Raw genomic sequence first — 13,432 nt, forward strand, 5'->3', positions numbered from 1 at the left:
ATAAAGGGCGATTTCTTCTCTGTGTTTGCAAGTAAAAAACAAAAGAAAAACTCGAGAAGAGAAAAGCGAAAAGGCCGAGCTGCAGCTGCACCAGCAAAATGGACGCGCTGTCGCACATCGGGCCAAGCAAAGAACGTTTGCCAAATTGTGGAATCAGTTGTTGACACGTCACCGTGATCTCCCAGTGCCTTCCCGGATCACCGCATCACAGCCTGGGTTGCGGATACTGCCGGGTTCACTGATGCTCTGAGAGACACATCATACAGGCTTGGGGCTAGCCACGCCGGTCTTGTCCTTGATGAACGACGCCATGTCCTTCGCCGTGCGCAACCGGTCGTACTTGATTGTGCGCTTGCCATTGTCGGCAAGCAGGAGAATGGTCGGGTAGGCGTGGACGTCGAATTTATGCGACAGATCGCGATCGCGGCTCGAGTCGACTGTCGCTATCCTGACGTCATGACTGCCCTCGAAGCCGGCCGCCAGTTTGCCGTACTCGGGCGCCATTTTATTGCAGTAAACACATGACGGCGTATGGAACAGCACCATGATGTTCCTGGTGCCCTGCAGCGCACGATCAAACTCATCGCCAGCTATCCGCAGCGCCTGGAGCTGCGGGTCGGATGCCGGCTCTGGTTTGTTGGTCGCGGCGCGTGCTACACCAAACAGAAAACACACAAGCAAGGTGTAACGCATGTCGACAAACGAACTAGCAGAAAAACAAATAAGAATGCGCTATTGAAAACATGCAATACACAAAAACGAGGGGCAGGCCTCTCGTTCTAATATTATCTCCAGGGGCAGAAGCCGAATGCCCTCTACATGGCAAATGAAACAGTCTTTTTAGGCTTGGCGGCGCCTGCCAGAGCATCGCTGCCACTGGACGCAATCTCATCGCTGTCCCATTCCCGGTTGATTGCGCTGAGCGTGCGGGACAGCCCAGCCTTGCCCGGAGACTTTTTGGCCTGCTTCTTCGCCCGCCGCTTCTGCATCGTCTTCTCCAGCAATTTGGCCTTCATATCGTCCTATATTCCACCACTTATTAGGTTCGTATATTGTGTGCGGAGGGAAATATCGTTGCGGAGGTTGGAGATGCAATATCCAAAACTTACCAGCTTCCGGCCGATCTTGCTTTTGCGCTCCATCGACTTCTTCTCCTTTTCCTTTGTCAACGACTTTACAACCTGCTGCCGCTTCATCTTCTTCTCGAGCCGCATCTCCTCGATGCCGCTGACCTGGCTGAGGATGCTGAGCATTGAATCCTAAGAATATTAACGTGTAGGTGGGTAAGCGAAAAAAGATGAGAAAGATATTGTGGATAGCTGTGTGGACCGCGTCGCTGCCTAGGCACTAGTGCTTGGCGAGTGGGCTCTGCCAATGCAGAATATTTATGTGCAGCAGTGTCGTACCTTGGTTGCAAACTTTTTGCCCTTCTTTCCACTCTTCTTAATTCTGCCGGCTTCTGGTTTGTCAACTGGGGCCACACCAGCAGACTGATCTACCGCTGCCTCCTCTATGCGCTTGTCCTCCTTTGCCATTATTGTGTCTACGGGGGCGCTTTTGGTGTGTGTCAAGTGCTGGTAAACAAATGGAAAACAGAAATACGGGGAAGAGGAGAGGGCAAGGCCTAGGAGCGTGAACGGAATGTGGACTGGTGCTTGTGCTAAAAATAATTGGCAGCTTACAAACTTTTGGTGATGTTGATTTTCATGCGATTGTCTGATTGGATCATCCTTGCAAGCGGGAGGCGTTGATCGGGATTAAGGTTTTTAGGGTGGTTCGCATTGGTGCCAACAATTGTGCTATTCGGGGAGGCAACAGATAAATGGCTACAAATAATCACAAATCCAGCAGTCAGACGGGGTAGCCTGGCACTGACAGCACAGTTTTGATGGCAGCTCCAGGCAAGGGGGCTTGGGTCGCCTTGTCTCTTGCCGAACTGCTATAGCTGGCAACCCGCTCGCGCTAGGAAGCAGGTTCATTATGAATCCATAATGTATATCCACATGAAACTGTATAATGTCAAAACACTGCATGGTTTGGTTCACAACTGCATGCTATCTTACCGGCTATATATACTCATTAGCTGTCCATGCTTTGCTTTGTTGCTGAACTCTACATGAGATGTCTCATAGCATATTGACACCTTCCACAAGTATAACTACATATCGATAGCTAACAAACTACCAGTGCCCCAGCGGTTCAGGCATTGGATCAAGTAAAAAAAGTTGGAGTGACATAAGATATGGAATAAATTCCTCCTGCTACCCAATCATAGAGATCGATTTTTCGAAGCCAGTACAACTACCTCCAGCAAAAACATGAATAGATCGGATTGAGACAGCGGCACGCTATGTACATATTGTTTCCGTTTACATTACGCTGCCATCGAAAATTTAGGAGCGGGTGAGGGATAGAGAGCAATAATTACAACTGCTAATGCATATCTGCCGCCTCCCAAGGTGGATTAAATGCTCAGTTTGGTGTCCTAATGGGAGGTGGCTGAAAAACAGCCTGAAGTATGGATAGAAGTGGTATGTATCACATAGCCTCTGGTATCCATGTGGCAGTAGTATTCGTTTTCACCATCAGATGCACTGCCATGTAGGACCAAAAGCGAAGTCAGTGCCAGACTAAGAGTGTCTAGTGTAGAATCAAGGGAAAACCCCCTGATCATTGGTTCAATAAAGTCATTAAAACGACAAGCTGCCTGTCAAGCATCAGTAGAGAAAGTTAATTCATCGCATGTGTGCGCTTAAAGATCAAAGTCCATGCTGCTACTGTTTGCAGCCAGATCAGAATCTTCACCTCCGTGTGCTTGAACCCGAGTGCCGCCATTGGCGATGTTGTTGGTGTCGGCGCCTAGGTCTGGCGAAAAGTATATGTTCACTTGCTCTCCTATATTCAAAATAAAATTATAATTATAACTGGCAAGCTAGATGCAAACTCCTGTCAAGGATAAACCCCATTGAGCAACTTCTCCTCAGGCTCCGACGCTTCTCTCCTCCACTTGCCCTGAGCATTAAGAGTTTCTGGTAATACTTTATTGCGATTGGTTTGCGGTAGCATGAAATCGGTCTGTGGAGACTAGGTGAGGAACCGCACATGGTCGGCTGCTTCACCGGTACCATCAGTTGTTCCGCCTCAATCAGTCCATAGTGGCTATGCATTGTTGCCACTCCATGGCCTCGTGTGTCAGCCGTCTGAGCAGTGCGAAGTTTCCTGTATATCAGTCGTCAGAATGTGGTGTTCCATCTTTGGTGCTGTAGGGGCGTGCCGTGCCAGTGGTACCCAATATCGATACCAGTGAGTACCAACGCGAGATTGATTATCAGGACACAGAGTATCTCAAGGATGTACCACAGGCGCAATAGCCTAGTCCGCAGTTTCCAAAGCAGCCAAGGTGCATTTTCAGGCGGTTCCCGTTGCCACTGCCATACATCGAGAACTGTGACATGACACAGAAACTGATGGAAAGTGAGGATGAGGAGGAGTGGCAGTACCAAGAAATGGTGGGGCAGCATCGAGCCTCTGACAAGTTGCACAAACGGCTGCATTGAAGGTACGTCCGCGCAGCTCGTCCTCTCTTTTCTTCAATATTAAATATCACCTATTCAAAATCCCACATTTAGCCAACACAACACACCGAATACGATTAACTTGACGTGTTTGGTAAGGACAAAAGTAGCCATGTGACTAAAAAGCGGTTCCGAAATGTTGCTGGTGTTTAACTAGATTCCTGGGCGATCTTCTCGTCCGCATCCAGCTCAGCCATGAGCTTGGCGATCTTTTCCTCGGCCTTCTTCTTGTTCTCCTCGGTAACCTTGGTCTGGTTGCTGACAAAGAACTGCTTCCGGTCAGCTAGCTTGTCAAGGGCAATCGGGATAGCAGCCATGTTGATGGGCAGATCAACCTTGAGCTCCAAGAAGCGCTCAGCAACAGCCAGGGGGATTTTGAGCGCATCGCTCTTGCTGGCAGTTTTCTTGCCTGCCTTCTTCTTGTGCTTGGCTGCGCCGGCAAAGTACGACTCCTCGTTCGAGCTCTTCTTGATGGCAACCATGCCAGCTGGCACATGGTCGTTGGAGTCAACCTCGCGCTGGTTGCTTGCAGCCGATGACGGCCGGGTGTTGTCCTCGGACCGCGAGCCCGCATTGCTAGCAGACTTGATCTGGAAGCTGCCCAGGTACTGGATCAGCGAATCGCAGCCATTGATCTCGTCCTGGAAGGCCGGGATCTCGGCCTCTTCACGCTGCTCTTGGGCAAGGGCCAGACGCTTCTCACGCTGCTCCTGGATGCGGCGCTGCTTCTCCTCCTCGGCACGGCGCTTGCGGTCCTCCTGCTGCCACTTGTAGAAGTCGTTGTTCTGCTTACGGTGCTCCTCCTGCAGCGCGCGCTTATCGTCCCAGGCAGCGTCAATGGCCTTCTGCAGGCGGGTGCGCTCGTCAAGAAGCCCCGAGCGCTTCTCCCACCCTTGGTCCTGGGTCGCCTTGATCTGGTCCAGCTCGGCTTGCAGCTGCGCGTACTCATCGGCCAGCTGCTGCGCGTTTGTGTCCGCCAGCTGTGCATCGACGACCGCCAGTTCCGCCTTCTCCTTCTCAATGGTGCTTTGCGCGTCCTCGCACTGCTCCACAGCCTTGCGGGCACGGCGCAGCTGTGCGTTCTCGCTGGCCAGGCGCCGCTCATCGATGATCTTGAGTTTGCCCGAATCAATCCGCTTCTCGTTCTTGGCAATCTTCTCGTCGATCTCAGACACTGTCTTGAACGTGGACTTGGCCTTCAGCGTCTTTAGGTCAGATACCTTCCGGCTGATCGAGGTGGTCAGTGACGCCTGCTTGTCAAATACCTTTCCCCGCGACTTGCGCAGCTCGCCCTGCTCCCGCTGGATCGCCTGCAAGCGCGACAGCAGTTTGTTGCGCTTGTCAGCCAAGGGGCCCTTGCGTGTATCGGTCTTGAGCAGCTCGTTCTTGATGCCGTCCTACAGAGCATGTACACAATGGGGGCAGCCATGAGTATACTAGTACGCAAGGCTGTGCACACGAGTCTCAGCACCGAGTGTGGGCATATGCTTCGCGGTATGTTACCTGTTCCTTGCGCAGCTGGTCGATTTTCGCATCAAGCGCTGCCAGTTCCTTCTTGTGCTGGTCAAAATCAGGTCTGCTCGGGCGGGGCTTTTTGACCGAAACGGTCTTCTGGACCTCATCTGCCACAGCAACTGTCGAATCGGGAGCCATTTTATTTTGTTTTTAAAAGCGTGTAACGGGGAAAGGCGCGCGACGAGGGTCTATAGCAGAGGTGAATAAGAGAGGAAGTATAGAAACCACGAAGAGTCAGGAGGAGAGAAGGAGCAGGAGCACAATGCCCGCCCCGATGGTGTGCCCTCGGCATGGCCTGCAAGAGCTCGGCCACGCCTTACTTGCTGGGACAAAGGCAGTAGAACCGGTGGGAAACCAGGATTGGCCAGAGAATGGACGCACTAGATCCAGTGATCCCCAAATGTAATTGCGATCGAGCTCAGGCAGATAAAGATCCAGAGATATGGCGGGTTTGTGGCGAGGGGCGTGTGTCGCAATTCGAATTTGCGACCAGCGGTAGTATCCTCTCTTCCTAATTCCAACACCTCTCCACCCTTGTCTCTTTGACGATTCGTCGTTTTGTTTTCTCGCATTTGCCCGTGTCTCAGACCGAAAGGATTTAAATAGAAAGCTCGCTACAATGGTCTCTGGATTCACCAAGTCGCTCAGCTCGGTTGTTTACCGCAACTTCTTCAAGAAGGAGTCGACCTACTTTGCCACCATCGTGGGCAGCGGCGTCCTGTTCTCGATCGGCTTCAACACCTACTTTGACAGCTACTGGAACAAGAAGACCGCTGGCACAAAGTGGGAAGACATTAAGGACAAGTACGTCCAGCAGGAGTAAATTGGAGCAACTGTGTGCATCGGCAAAGCTGCCCGTGTCTGGCTTGCCTGTTTTCTCCTCCTTTTCATAGTATCTTCCCTCACCTTCTCGTTTCCAATATATACACAAAAGCGCTATGTGCTGTGCCGTTTATTGCGCGCCATAGGTAGGGAATTTTGCCTGCCTCCGCTGGTCACCATACTATGTAATTGTGAGATGAAGGAGAGATCTTTGGCGATGGTTGGGTCACGTGTCTGCTGTTGACCAGCAGCCATCCGTTCATCGCCACTTCTTCGCACATATCTCGATGCCGATTCACTCAGTGTTCATCATTAACAAGGCAGGCGGCCTGATATACAACCGGGACTACTCAACCAATACGGTAAAGCTCTCGTCGAATGAGGCGCTGATCCTGGCAGGCACCTTCCATGGCATCCACGCGCTCGCGTCGCGCATCTCGCCGGCGTCGCGGTCTGATGGCAGCAAAGACACCGGGATCCAGACAATTGATACGAGCAGCTTCCGCATCCACTGCTACCAGACAGCGACTGGCATAAAGTTCATTGCAGTCACCGACCCTTCATACCTGCAGCTCAACGATGTGCTGTCCAAGATGTACGGTCTGTACAGCGACTACGCACTCAAGAACCCGTTCCACAGCCTCGAGATGCCAGTGAGGTCCGAGCTATTTGATACCAAGCTGCAGCAGCTCATCCAGTCCAGCTAAATAAAGAAGTTTGTTGGCGTATCCTGAATGCCCCTCGATATCGGATTGTGCTGCTGGTTTTGAATGCACGGATTGCAAGAGGAGCGGGCAGTCTGCTGCTGCGTCCCCTCCTGCCGCTGCTTGGAGCTGATCGGAGGCAGCCAATCATGTTTCTTGATCAGCCTTTTCGTCAACAATCGGCGTGATTTGGCTCCAGTGCTGTCGATTTTTTTTCGCTGACAGCCCCGGAGCATCCTGCGCACCTCTTTGTTCTGCTCTGCTTCTTTTTGTGCTGTTCATCCTGCTATAGGCCATTTTCCTTCTATTCTGTTAAGCCGCGCAATACGTATTTCTCCAGGCTGTCTGCTTGCAACCAAGACATTCACGCTACTTGCAATGGGTTCGACTACTGCTGAAAATGCCTTGGCCATGACAACGCCGCGAAGAAAGAGCACAGCGACACAAGGGAAGGGCCAGTCACTATCGTCGCCGATAGTGCAGGCCGATGAACTATGCCTGAACCCGCGGTGGTCGCCTCATTTAAAGTCGCCACGGTCAAATTCCATAATTTCCTCGCGACTCAGACTGCAGAATTCGCCTGTGAAGAGCGGTAGCAGCAACATCATGGTTGCATCGCTGCCGTCATCAGAGGCCAGCAGTGCTGGTACACTCACCAGCCCGTTAAGTAAGCGGGCCCGTATTATACAGAGCAGCAGTTCAGAGACGCTACCGCCGCTAAGCCCAGTGGTCAGCAATAGGAAGCGTGCATTCCGCAGCGACCTGACGCAGGACACACCATTCCCATTCTCACCCACATCCTCTGGCTTGCGCATAAATTACCCACCCTCGTCGCCACTCTCTCCGACTGAGTCTCGAAAACCAGTCGGCGACAGGGGTGAACTGGAGTCACCAACATTGTCGCGCATGCGGACAAAGGGCGCATCGCTGGCGCTGGATGAAAAGCTAGAGCTCAACTCGGACGATGATGAGAGCCCAACCATGTCGCAGGTGAGCCAGTCGCTGCTGTTTCACCTGGACCTTGATTCTCCAACGCCACGGCGACCGCTGCAGCAAGGCGAAGGTGATAGTGGTGCGTTGTCACCTTTGCCGCAAGGCGAGGCGGGTAAGAAAGCAGCGCCAGTTACAACCCCACAGCTATGCAGCTCCCTCAGCCAAGTTTCTGCTGATGAAGCCAGCGACACAGGTGTCACACCAGCGCGCCGTGGAAGCAGCTCATTGAGTGACCTCCCTGCAACATCCAAAATTGAGCACAACAAGCAGATGCTAGTGGCCCGTAAGCAAAAGAGCACGATCCCCCAGCTGCATGTATCACCTCTGAATCCGCGGGTCGACGGCGATATCGAGCATGCACTAAAGCTGCAGCTGCAACAGGCACAGCCCTATTTTGCCAGCTGCTTTGGAGCACGAGAAACCGACTTTGTAAAGGTCACCGAGACATGCGGGTTACCCCAGTTTGCCAATCGGGCGCTATTTCGGTATGTGACCAGACAGTGCCCCGATCAGTCAGCATCGCCCACGTCTGGCAGCAGAGTCACTGGAAAGCGTATACGCCCGGCAGACCGCGGTACATGGCCGTCGTTTGCGCACTTCAGTGATGTGTGGACCCGGCTGAGGCGCACAAGCGCAGATGTACACGCAATGCTGTTCAATATTCTGGTCGAGGATGCGACAGCTCCACGTGCATCCTTGAGCCGTGATGACATCAGGCCCCTGGTCACCGACGTCTTGGATCACCACCCTGAGCTCGAATTCCTTGAAGGTGAGGGTCTGTTCTCGCAGAGATATACGGAGACCGTGGTTGAGCGGATATTTTATGTGGCCAATCGGTCGTGGGACGGCAAAATCACACTGCCACAGTTCCGCAAGGCCGATGTGGTTGGGATGCTGCGCGGTGTCGAGGACGGAATCGATGTGGGGGTTGACTCGCCAGGCGTTTTCTCGTACAAGCACTTTTACGTACTATACTGCAGCTTCTTTGAGCTCGACTCGAACCGCGACCAGCTGCTGGATGCGCGGGATTTGCTGTGCTATTTCACAGGAACGCTCTCGCGGCGCATAATTTCCCGTATCATGATGGGCAAGGGCAAGCCGTTTGAGTACAAGTCTAGTCGCAGGGAATCTGCGCGGGCAGCTAAGGCACGCCAGGAGAAGCGCCTGTCCAAAGGTCCGCTGCGGTACGATCTTAACGTACGGCTGTCAGACTGCCGGATGGCATTCAAAGACTTTATCTGGTTCCTGTTGTCGGAGATTGACAAGACCACGCCGGCAGCGCTCGAATACTGGTTCCGGTGCCTGGATCTAGACGGCGATGGGGTTTTGACGGCGTATGAGCTCGAGTATTTCTACGACGAACAGGTTTGCCGCATGGAGGAGGAGATGGCAGGTGACCTGATAATGCTGGATGACTTGGTATGCCAGCTCTCGGATATGGTCAGGCCTGAGCGCGAGGGCATGTTCACGCTCAAAGATTTGCGCAAGGTCCCGCCGACCCAGATCCCGGTTTTCATTGATGCGTTCACCAATTTGACGAGATTCCTGGAGCACGAAAGCCGCACATCCTTTCTGCAGCGCCAGCTTGCCCAGATCTCAGCACGCGCTCTACCAGCGTCGTCGTTTGACGACGTCATTCGTATGCGTATCGACTTTTTGGCGAGCATGCCGAATCCCTGGATCGAGTTTGCAGATATGGAGTATGCTGCGCTGCTCAAGGACCAGCAAGAGCAAGAGAACGGAGCTTCCAATGCTGGTAATGAGTCCGACCACCCTATGTAACAAAAGTGAACCAGCAACAGCATCTCGGTTCTGTTTTTATCAAGAGTATATTTTAATCATCTTTACCACAGAAAGCCCATGCAGCCGAAATGCTCACGTAGTGCGTATTGGCATCGTGTATCGCCATATGCGAATCTGCTTCTATTAAGCACCAGCTACATCAACTATTGAAGGGGGAATTGTTTGCGGTATACGTCTTCCAGATATGTATAGTGCGTTTTGATATCCACTTTGAGGTTCTTGACATGATACATGTCGCGGTATGCCGTGCGGTTCAATGCGGCCGTGAGCTGCCTCTTGGCTTCAGGGGCTTCCTCAGATGCATACGGCCAGTATACAAGCTCCTTCACCGACGGCAACAGCGCCACCAGCAGCACCACGTATTGTGCAAAGCGCCTGTAGTTGCGTACCCAGGTTTCACCAAAGATCTCCAGGATGGCAAGCTTTGAGCGGATGCGCTTCGTAGACAACGCGGCTTGGATGCTTTCGTCTTTGGGCATATCTTCCGAGATACCGTCAATGGCGTCAATTAATGTGCAGGCAACAGAGCGAAGTTTCGGGAACTTTAGGCAGAGCAGCGGAAACCCAGCCAGATCGATACCGAACCATGGCATGTAAAGGTGCTCAAGTGAAAAGCTCGGCCGCATGTTGATAAGCACGGGTGCCGAGCGGTTGACGCGGATATTGCACCGGAACACCTTTGCGGCCTCGGCAATCTCGAAAATAGTGGCAAACATCGACCACCCCTGCACAGCCTCAGCAACTACAAACGGGCTGTTGTTGAAGAAAACCTCAGCGGTGCGCAGCACCGGGTACTTGCGGGATTTGAACGCATTGCTTGCGGACAGGGTATTGAACAAAACTGTATCCAGCGGCAGCCGTACATACTCGAGTGTTGACGGCTGGCCAGTGTACAGGGCGATGTCGCTGTTGAACGGGTAGAACCCCTTGTTCCGGAGACAACGTAATGCAGGAAAGGGTGTGCGCTGAAGGTTCAGCGACGGTGCCTGCATTGAGAGGCGTAGTTCTGCATCCAGAACCATTAGGTTAGGATAGACTATATTGGATCGCTCGCCGTCGACCAGCAGCTGTTCAAACGACCATGTTGTAATGTTATGCACGGTCAGCGTCCGCAAGGTGTCGCAGTGGTAGCGAACAAACCCAATGTGCGCGTCAGTCCAGTTGCGCGCTGCGATCGAGATATTAGTCAGCACTGGTGGGCCAGACATGGTGAGGAAAGGATGCTGGCCCTGCAGGTCCAGCTCAAACCCCAGTGACCGTTTGCTAGGGACAGTTTTGTTGATGATCTCCAGCAGCCCAGTCAGGTCGCCAGCGCGCATGGTACTGTTATTCATGACCGATAGTGAGGTTGCTCGGGGCATTGCATAGTTCAGGGTATCAATAAACCAGGCAATTCGGTCAGCTCTACTGCCGAGTTTGATTTCAAGGTCTGGCGTCTCAGAATGTAGATGCAGGATTATCTCCAGCACATTGGCCGACCAAAACGGTGTCAGCTCCTTTGTCACGATTGAATTTAATGCACTGGTGCCGAGTGCGCCCACCGGAACAATGACGTGCAAGCGCCGTATGTCCGACACATGCCCAATCTGCACAATCCATGCTGCCTTGTGTAGAGCTGGTCGGTCAAGCATATCTAGCGCATTCTTTGGGCCAAGGTTCAGGACTGCCTCTCGGTAGTAGAGCACGCCGATCACACTCCGCCAGGTCCGACAGACCGCCATATACGGCAGCAGTGAGCGTGGTGCTTGGTCTGTCTGCGTGTTCTGGTGGCATGCGGGCAGATGCATGTGCACACCAGCTGCATACTGAACGAGTCTTAATAGCACAGTGTCGGGCAGGTAGGGAATGGACTTTCCAGGACTCGAATAGTTGAAAAGGGAGAACAGGCTCATGGCACAGGAATATAGCATGCACGAGTGGGGACAAATGGATGAAAAGAAGAGAAAAGAAAGGCTTTAAGGTGAGCTGAGGAGGCAAGACTGGCTGCAAACAGGCTACAGGGTGGAGATATTTATTTCCTGAAACAGCAGCAGCTGTCAATGACAAAGCCCAAGGGGAACCTGCCCAAGATAGCGCGTGTCCTAAATATAGTGCGGTGCCCATGCAGAAATGAGCAGCGGCCGCTCAGTTGTTGAACCGGTGAGCACGGGACACGATGCTGATTTTCAGTGCATCTACATGGGGGCGCTGCCGGTACACCTCGCGCTGCTGCGCCTGCACCAGGTGCTGGAGCAGCGCCCTGGCGTTGACCTTTGTGTGTGGCCGGACAGTGATTTCCCTCAGGCTCGGCAAAAGCGACGCTAGCAGGATGACAGTTTGGCCGATGCACTGCGGCCCACAGGTATGTCCGGTATCAAACAACTCCATGGACACCAGGCTTGACTGCGACGAGCGCAGTAGCCACTGGTCCTGTATTCCCTGGTCGCTGGGACTGGCTGCCACTGCATCGCTGGCACACTCGGCAAAGCAGAATCCTATACGGCGTATCTGGGGAAACCTTGCTAGGAGCGGTAGCAGCTGCGAGGCGCCGAGTTTGAGTTGGGGGCACGCAAGCTCGCGGAGGGCTGGTATTGGCTTGAGCTTTGCAAGGGCCAGGGTTATGTCCGTGTTGCACATAGCCACCCTGATCCTCTCTGACATTGCCGACATGCTGCATGCGCTGACAAACAGCCGAACCAGGATGTTGCCTGGCTCGGACGTCGGCAGCACGCCGTCCAGCGACAGGGCAATGTCTGCCAGCTTTGCATAGTGCCCCTGGTCGAACGCGCCCTTCGCCAGCATCGCTTCAAACTGCGACACTGAGAGCGGCAGCTTCACTGCCTCGAGCCGCTTTCTATTGCACCGTAGGATTGTGTCGTCGCTGAACGGGTGCGAATGGTGGTTTATAAAGTGCGTGAGGGCAGGAAAGGGCGGCAGCTCGTACGACGACTCGCGCAGCACTGACATTGTGGACACTGCTAGCTCCAGCCGGCTGACGTTGGGATAGATGTGCTGGGATTCGTGCCTGTTTCCGCAAAGCAGCCTGTGGAACATGTCGACAGAGACGCGCTCCAGCTTTAGTACCTGCAGGGTTGCCGCGTGGTTGCGGATGAATTTGACCAGGTCGTCCGACCACAGGACGCTGCGCCCGACCGTTATGTCTGTGAGCCCATGCTCAAAGGTGCTTTGGCGCGTCAGTCGCCGCAAAACAAACGGAGGCGCCAGCAGTCGTAGTTCCCGAGTCCCCCTCAGCAGCGACTGCACCAGATACGGCAGGTCGGTGGCCAGCATGTTTCGCATCCGGCCCCTCGATCCCACTGCCACTGACCGTGCATTGGGCGCAGCATTCCGGATAATCTGCACCAGCGTGTCAGCTGCTGCCGCCTGGATCTTGCCTGCGGCTATCCGGCAATCCCAGCTAGGGCCATCAAGATTCAATGCAATCTCCAGCACGCCAGGTAGCATGCCAGGGACAAGCATTGTTTTGAGGCTATGCAGCAGTGTGCCCTCGGCTGCAGCATCGCGGCTAAGGCATATCAGCAGTCGCCGAACATAACATGCGTGTCCTAGTTTGACGACATGCGAAATGTTCTGCAGTGCTGGGACCCGGTGCATGTTGGAAACCGAATGTCGGCAGACACACAGGCACACACGACTGTAAAAGTGCGGGAGGATTGCGCGGCGCCACTGCTGGCAGATGCTGAGGAAAGGAAGCAGGGCGTAAGGAGGAGGAGGAGGTAGTGCTGCTGAGTGGCGGCTATTTATCACCTGGCTGGTGCCAGATGCCAGTTCTACGATTTGCAGCAGCACAAGGTCGGGGAGCTCCGAGGCTAGGCCGGCAGTGTTAGATAATGGCATTGTGACAAATGTGATAATGGTCTAGTAGCTGATTTGCGAAGGAGCATAAAGCATATAGGTGCAGCGAGGAACGAGGCAGAGGAGAAATGCGGGGCTGGCAGTCGATAAAGGGCCAGAGGAGCAGGCCGTAATTGCGACATGGCATAGGGTGTGATTCGGTCATGTGGAGGGGGCACGGGGGAG

At 53.5% G+C, this 13,432-nt stretch overlaps 6 protein-coding genes across 6 annotated transcripts; 2 read left to right on the forward strand and 4 right to left on the reverse strand.

The window, feature by feature from the left end:
* Positions 1-7: 7 nt before the first annotated feature.
* On the reverse strand, positions 8-1,767 carry DL89DRAFT_323493 (thioredoxin-like protein). Its single transcript, XM_040891392.1, has 4 exons — positions 1,407-1,767; positions 1,110-1,232; positions 878-1,010; positions 8-653 (listed from the first exon to the last, which is right to left on the reverse strand). Exons 1-4 carry the CDS (start codon positions 1,533-1,535, stop codon positions 259-261), a joined length of 780 nt encoding a protein of 259 aa, XP_040742376.1. The 5' UTR covers positions 1,536-1,767; the 3' UTR covers positions 8-258.
* Positions 1,768-3,724: 1,957 nt separating this feature from the next.
* Positions 3,725-4,939, reverse strand: DL89DRAFT_224797 (uncharacterized protein; the record flags this gene model as incomplete). The annotated part of the gene is made up of 1 exon (XM_040884714.1): positions 3,725-4,939. A coding segment is annotated over one exon (1,215 nt), but the record flags the coding sequence as incomplete, so codon positions are not given.
* A 770-nt stretch (positions 4,940-5,709) lies between these two features.
* DL89DRAFT_293823 (Sybindin-domain-containing protein) lies at positions 5,710-6,619 on the forward strand (the record flags this gene model as incomplete). Its single annotated transcript, XM_040890431.1, has 2 exons — positions 5,710-5,898; positions 6,161-6,619. The coding sequence occupies 2 exons, from the start codon at positions 5,710-5,712 to the stop codon at positions 6,617-6,619; spliced, it is 648 nt and encodes a 215-aa protein (XP_040742378.1).
* Positions 6,620-6,806: 187 nt separating this feature from the next.
* DL89DRAFT_180675 (uncharacterized protein) lies at positions 6,807-9,460 on the forward strand. The gene has a single exon (XM_040883890.1). The coding sequence runs from the start codon at positions 6,995-6,997 to the stop codon at positions 9,389-9,391; it is 2,397 nt and encodes a 798-aa protein (XP_040742379.1). The 5' UTR covers positions 6,807-6,994; the 3' UTR covers positions 9,392-9,460.
* A 1-nt stretch (position 9,461) lies between these two features.
* DL89DRAFT_180674 (uncharacterized protein) lies at positions 9,462-11,386 on the reverse strand. Its single transcript, XM_040883889.1, has one exon. The coding sequence runs from the start codon at positions 11,320-11,322 to the stop codon at positions 9,556-9,558; it is 1,767 nt and encodes a 588-aa protein (XP_040742380.1). The 5' UTR covers positions 11,323-11,386; the 3' UTR covers positions 9,462-9,555.
* A 1-nt stretch (position 11,387) lies between these two features.
* DL89DRAFT_180696 (uncharacterized protein) lies at positions 11,388-13,397 on the reverse strand. The gene has a single exon (XM_040883891.1). It carries the CDS (start codon positions 13,247-13,249, stop codon positions 11,537-11,539), a length of 1,713 nt encoding a protein of 570 aa, XP_040742381.1. The 5' UTR covers positions 13,250-13,397; the 3' UTR covers positions 11,388-11,536.
* Between the last annotated feature and the right edge of the window lie 35 nt (positions 13,398-13,432).

The sequence above is a fragment of the Linderina pennispora genome (genome assembly GCF_002104995.1).
Source record: "Linderina pennispora strain ATCC 12442 chromosome Unknown DL89scaffold_9, whole genome shotgun sequence".
Taxonomy (NCBI): Eukaryota; Fungi; Kickxellomycota; class Kickxellomycetes; order Kickxellales; family Kickxellaceae; genus Linderina; species Linderina pennispora.

Bases quoted from the DNA above. Each gene is read 5' to 3' on its own strand.
- DL89DRAFT_323493 (XM_040891392.1), bottom strand. From the start codon at position 1,535: ATGGCAAAGGAGGACAAGCGCATAGAGGAGGCAGCGGTAGATCAGTCT. The intron at 1,233-1,406 runs GTACGACACTGC...ATCCTCAGCCAG, and splicing joins GCAAAAAGTTTGCAACCAAG to GTCAGCGGCATCGAGGAGAT. The intron at 1,011-1,109 runs GTAAGTTTTGGA...GACGATATGAAG, and splicing joins GCAAGATCGGCCGGAAGCTG to GCCAAATTGCTGGAGAAGAC.
- DL89DRAFT_180675 (XM_040883890.1), top strand. From the start codon at position 6,995: ATGGGTTCGACTACTGCTGAAAATGCCTTGGCCATGACAACGCCGCGA.
- DL89DRAFT_180674 (XM_040883889.1), bottom strand. From the start codon at position 11,322: ATGCTATATTCCTGTGCCATGAGCCTGTTCTCCCTTTTCAACTATTCG.
- DL89DRAFT_180696 (XM_040883891.1), bottom strand. From the start codon at position 13,249: ATGCCATTATCTAACACTGCCGGCCTAGCCTCGGAGCTCCCCGACCTT.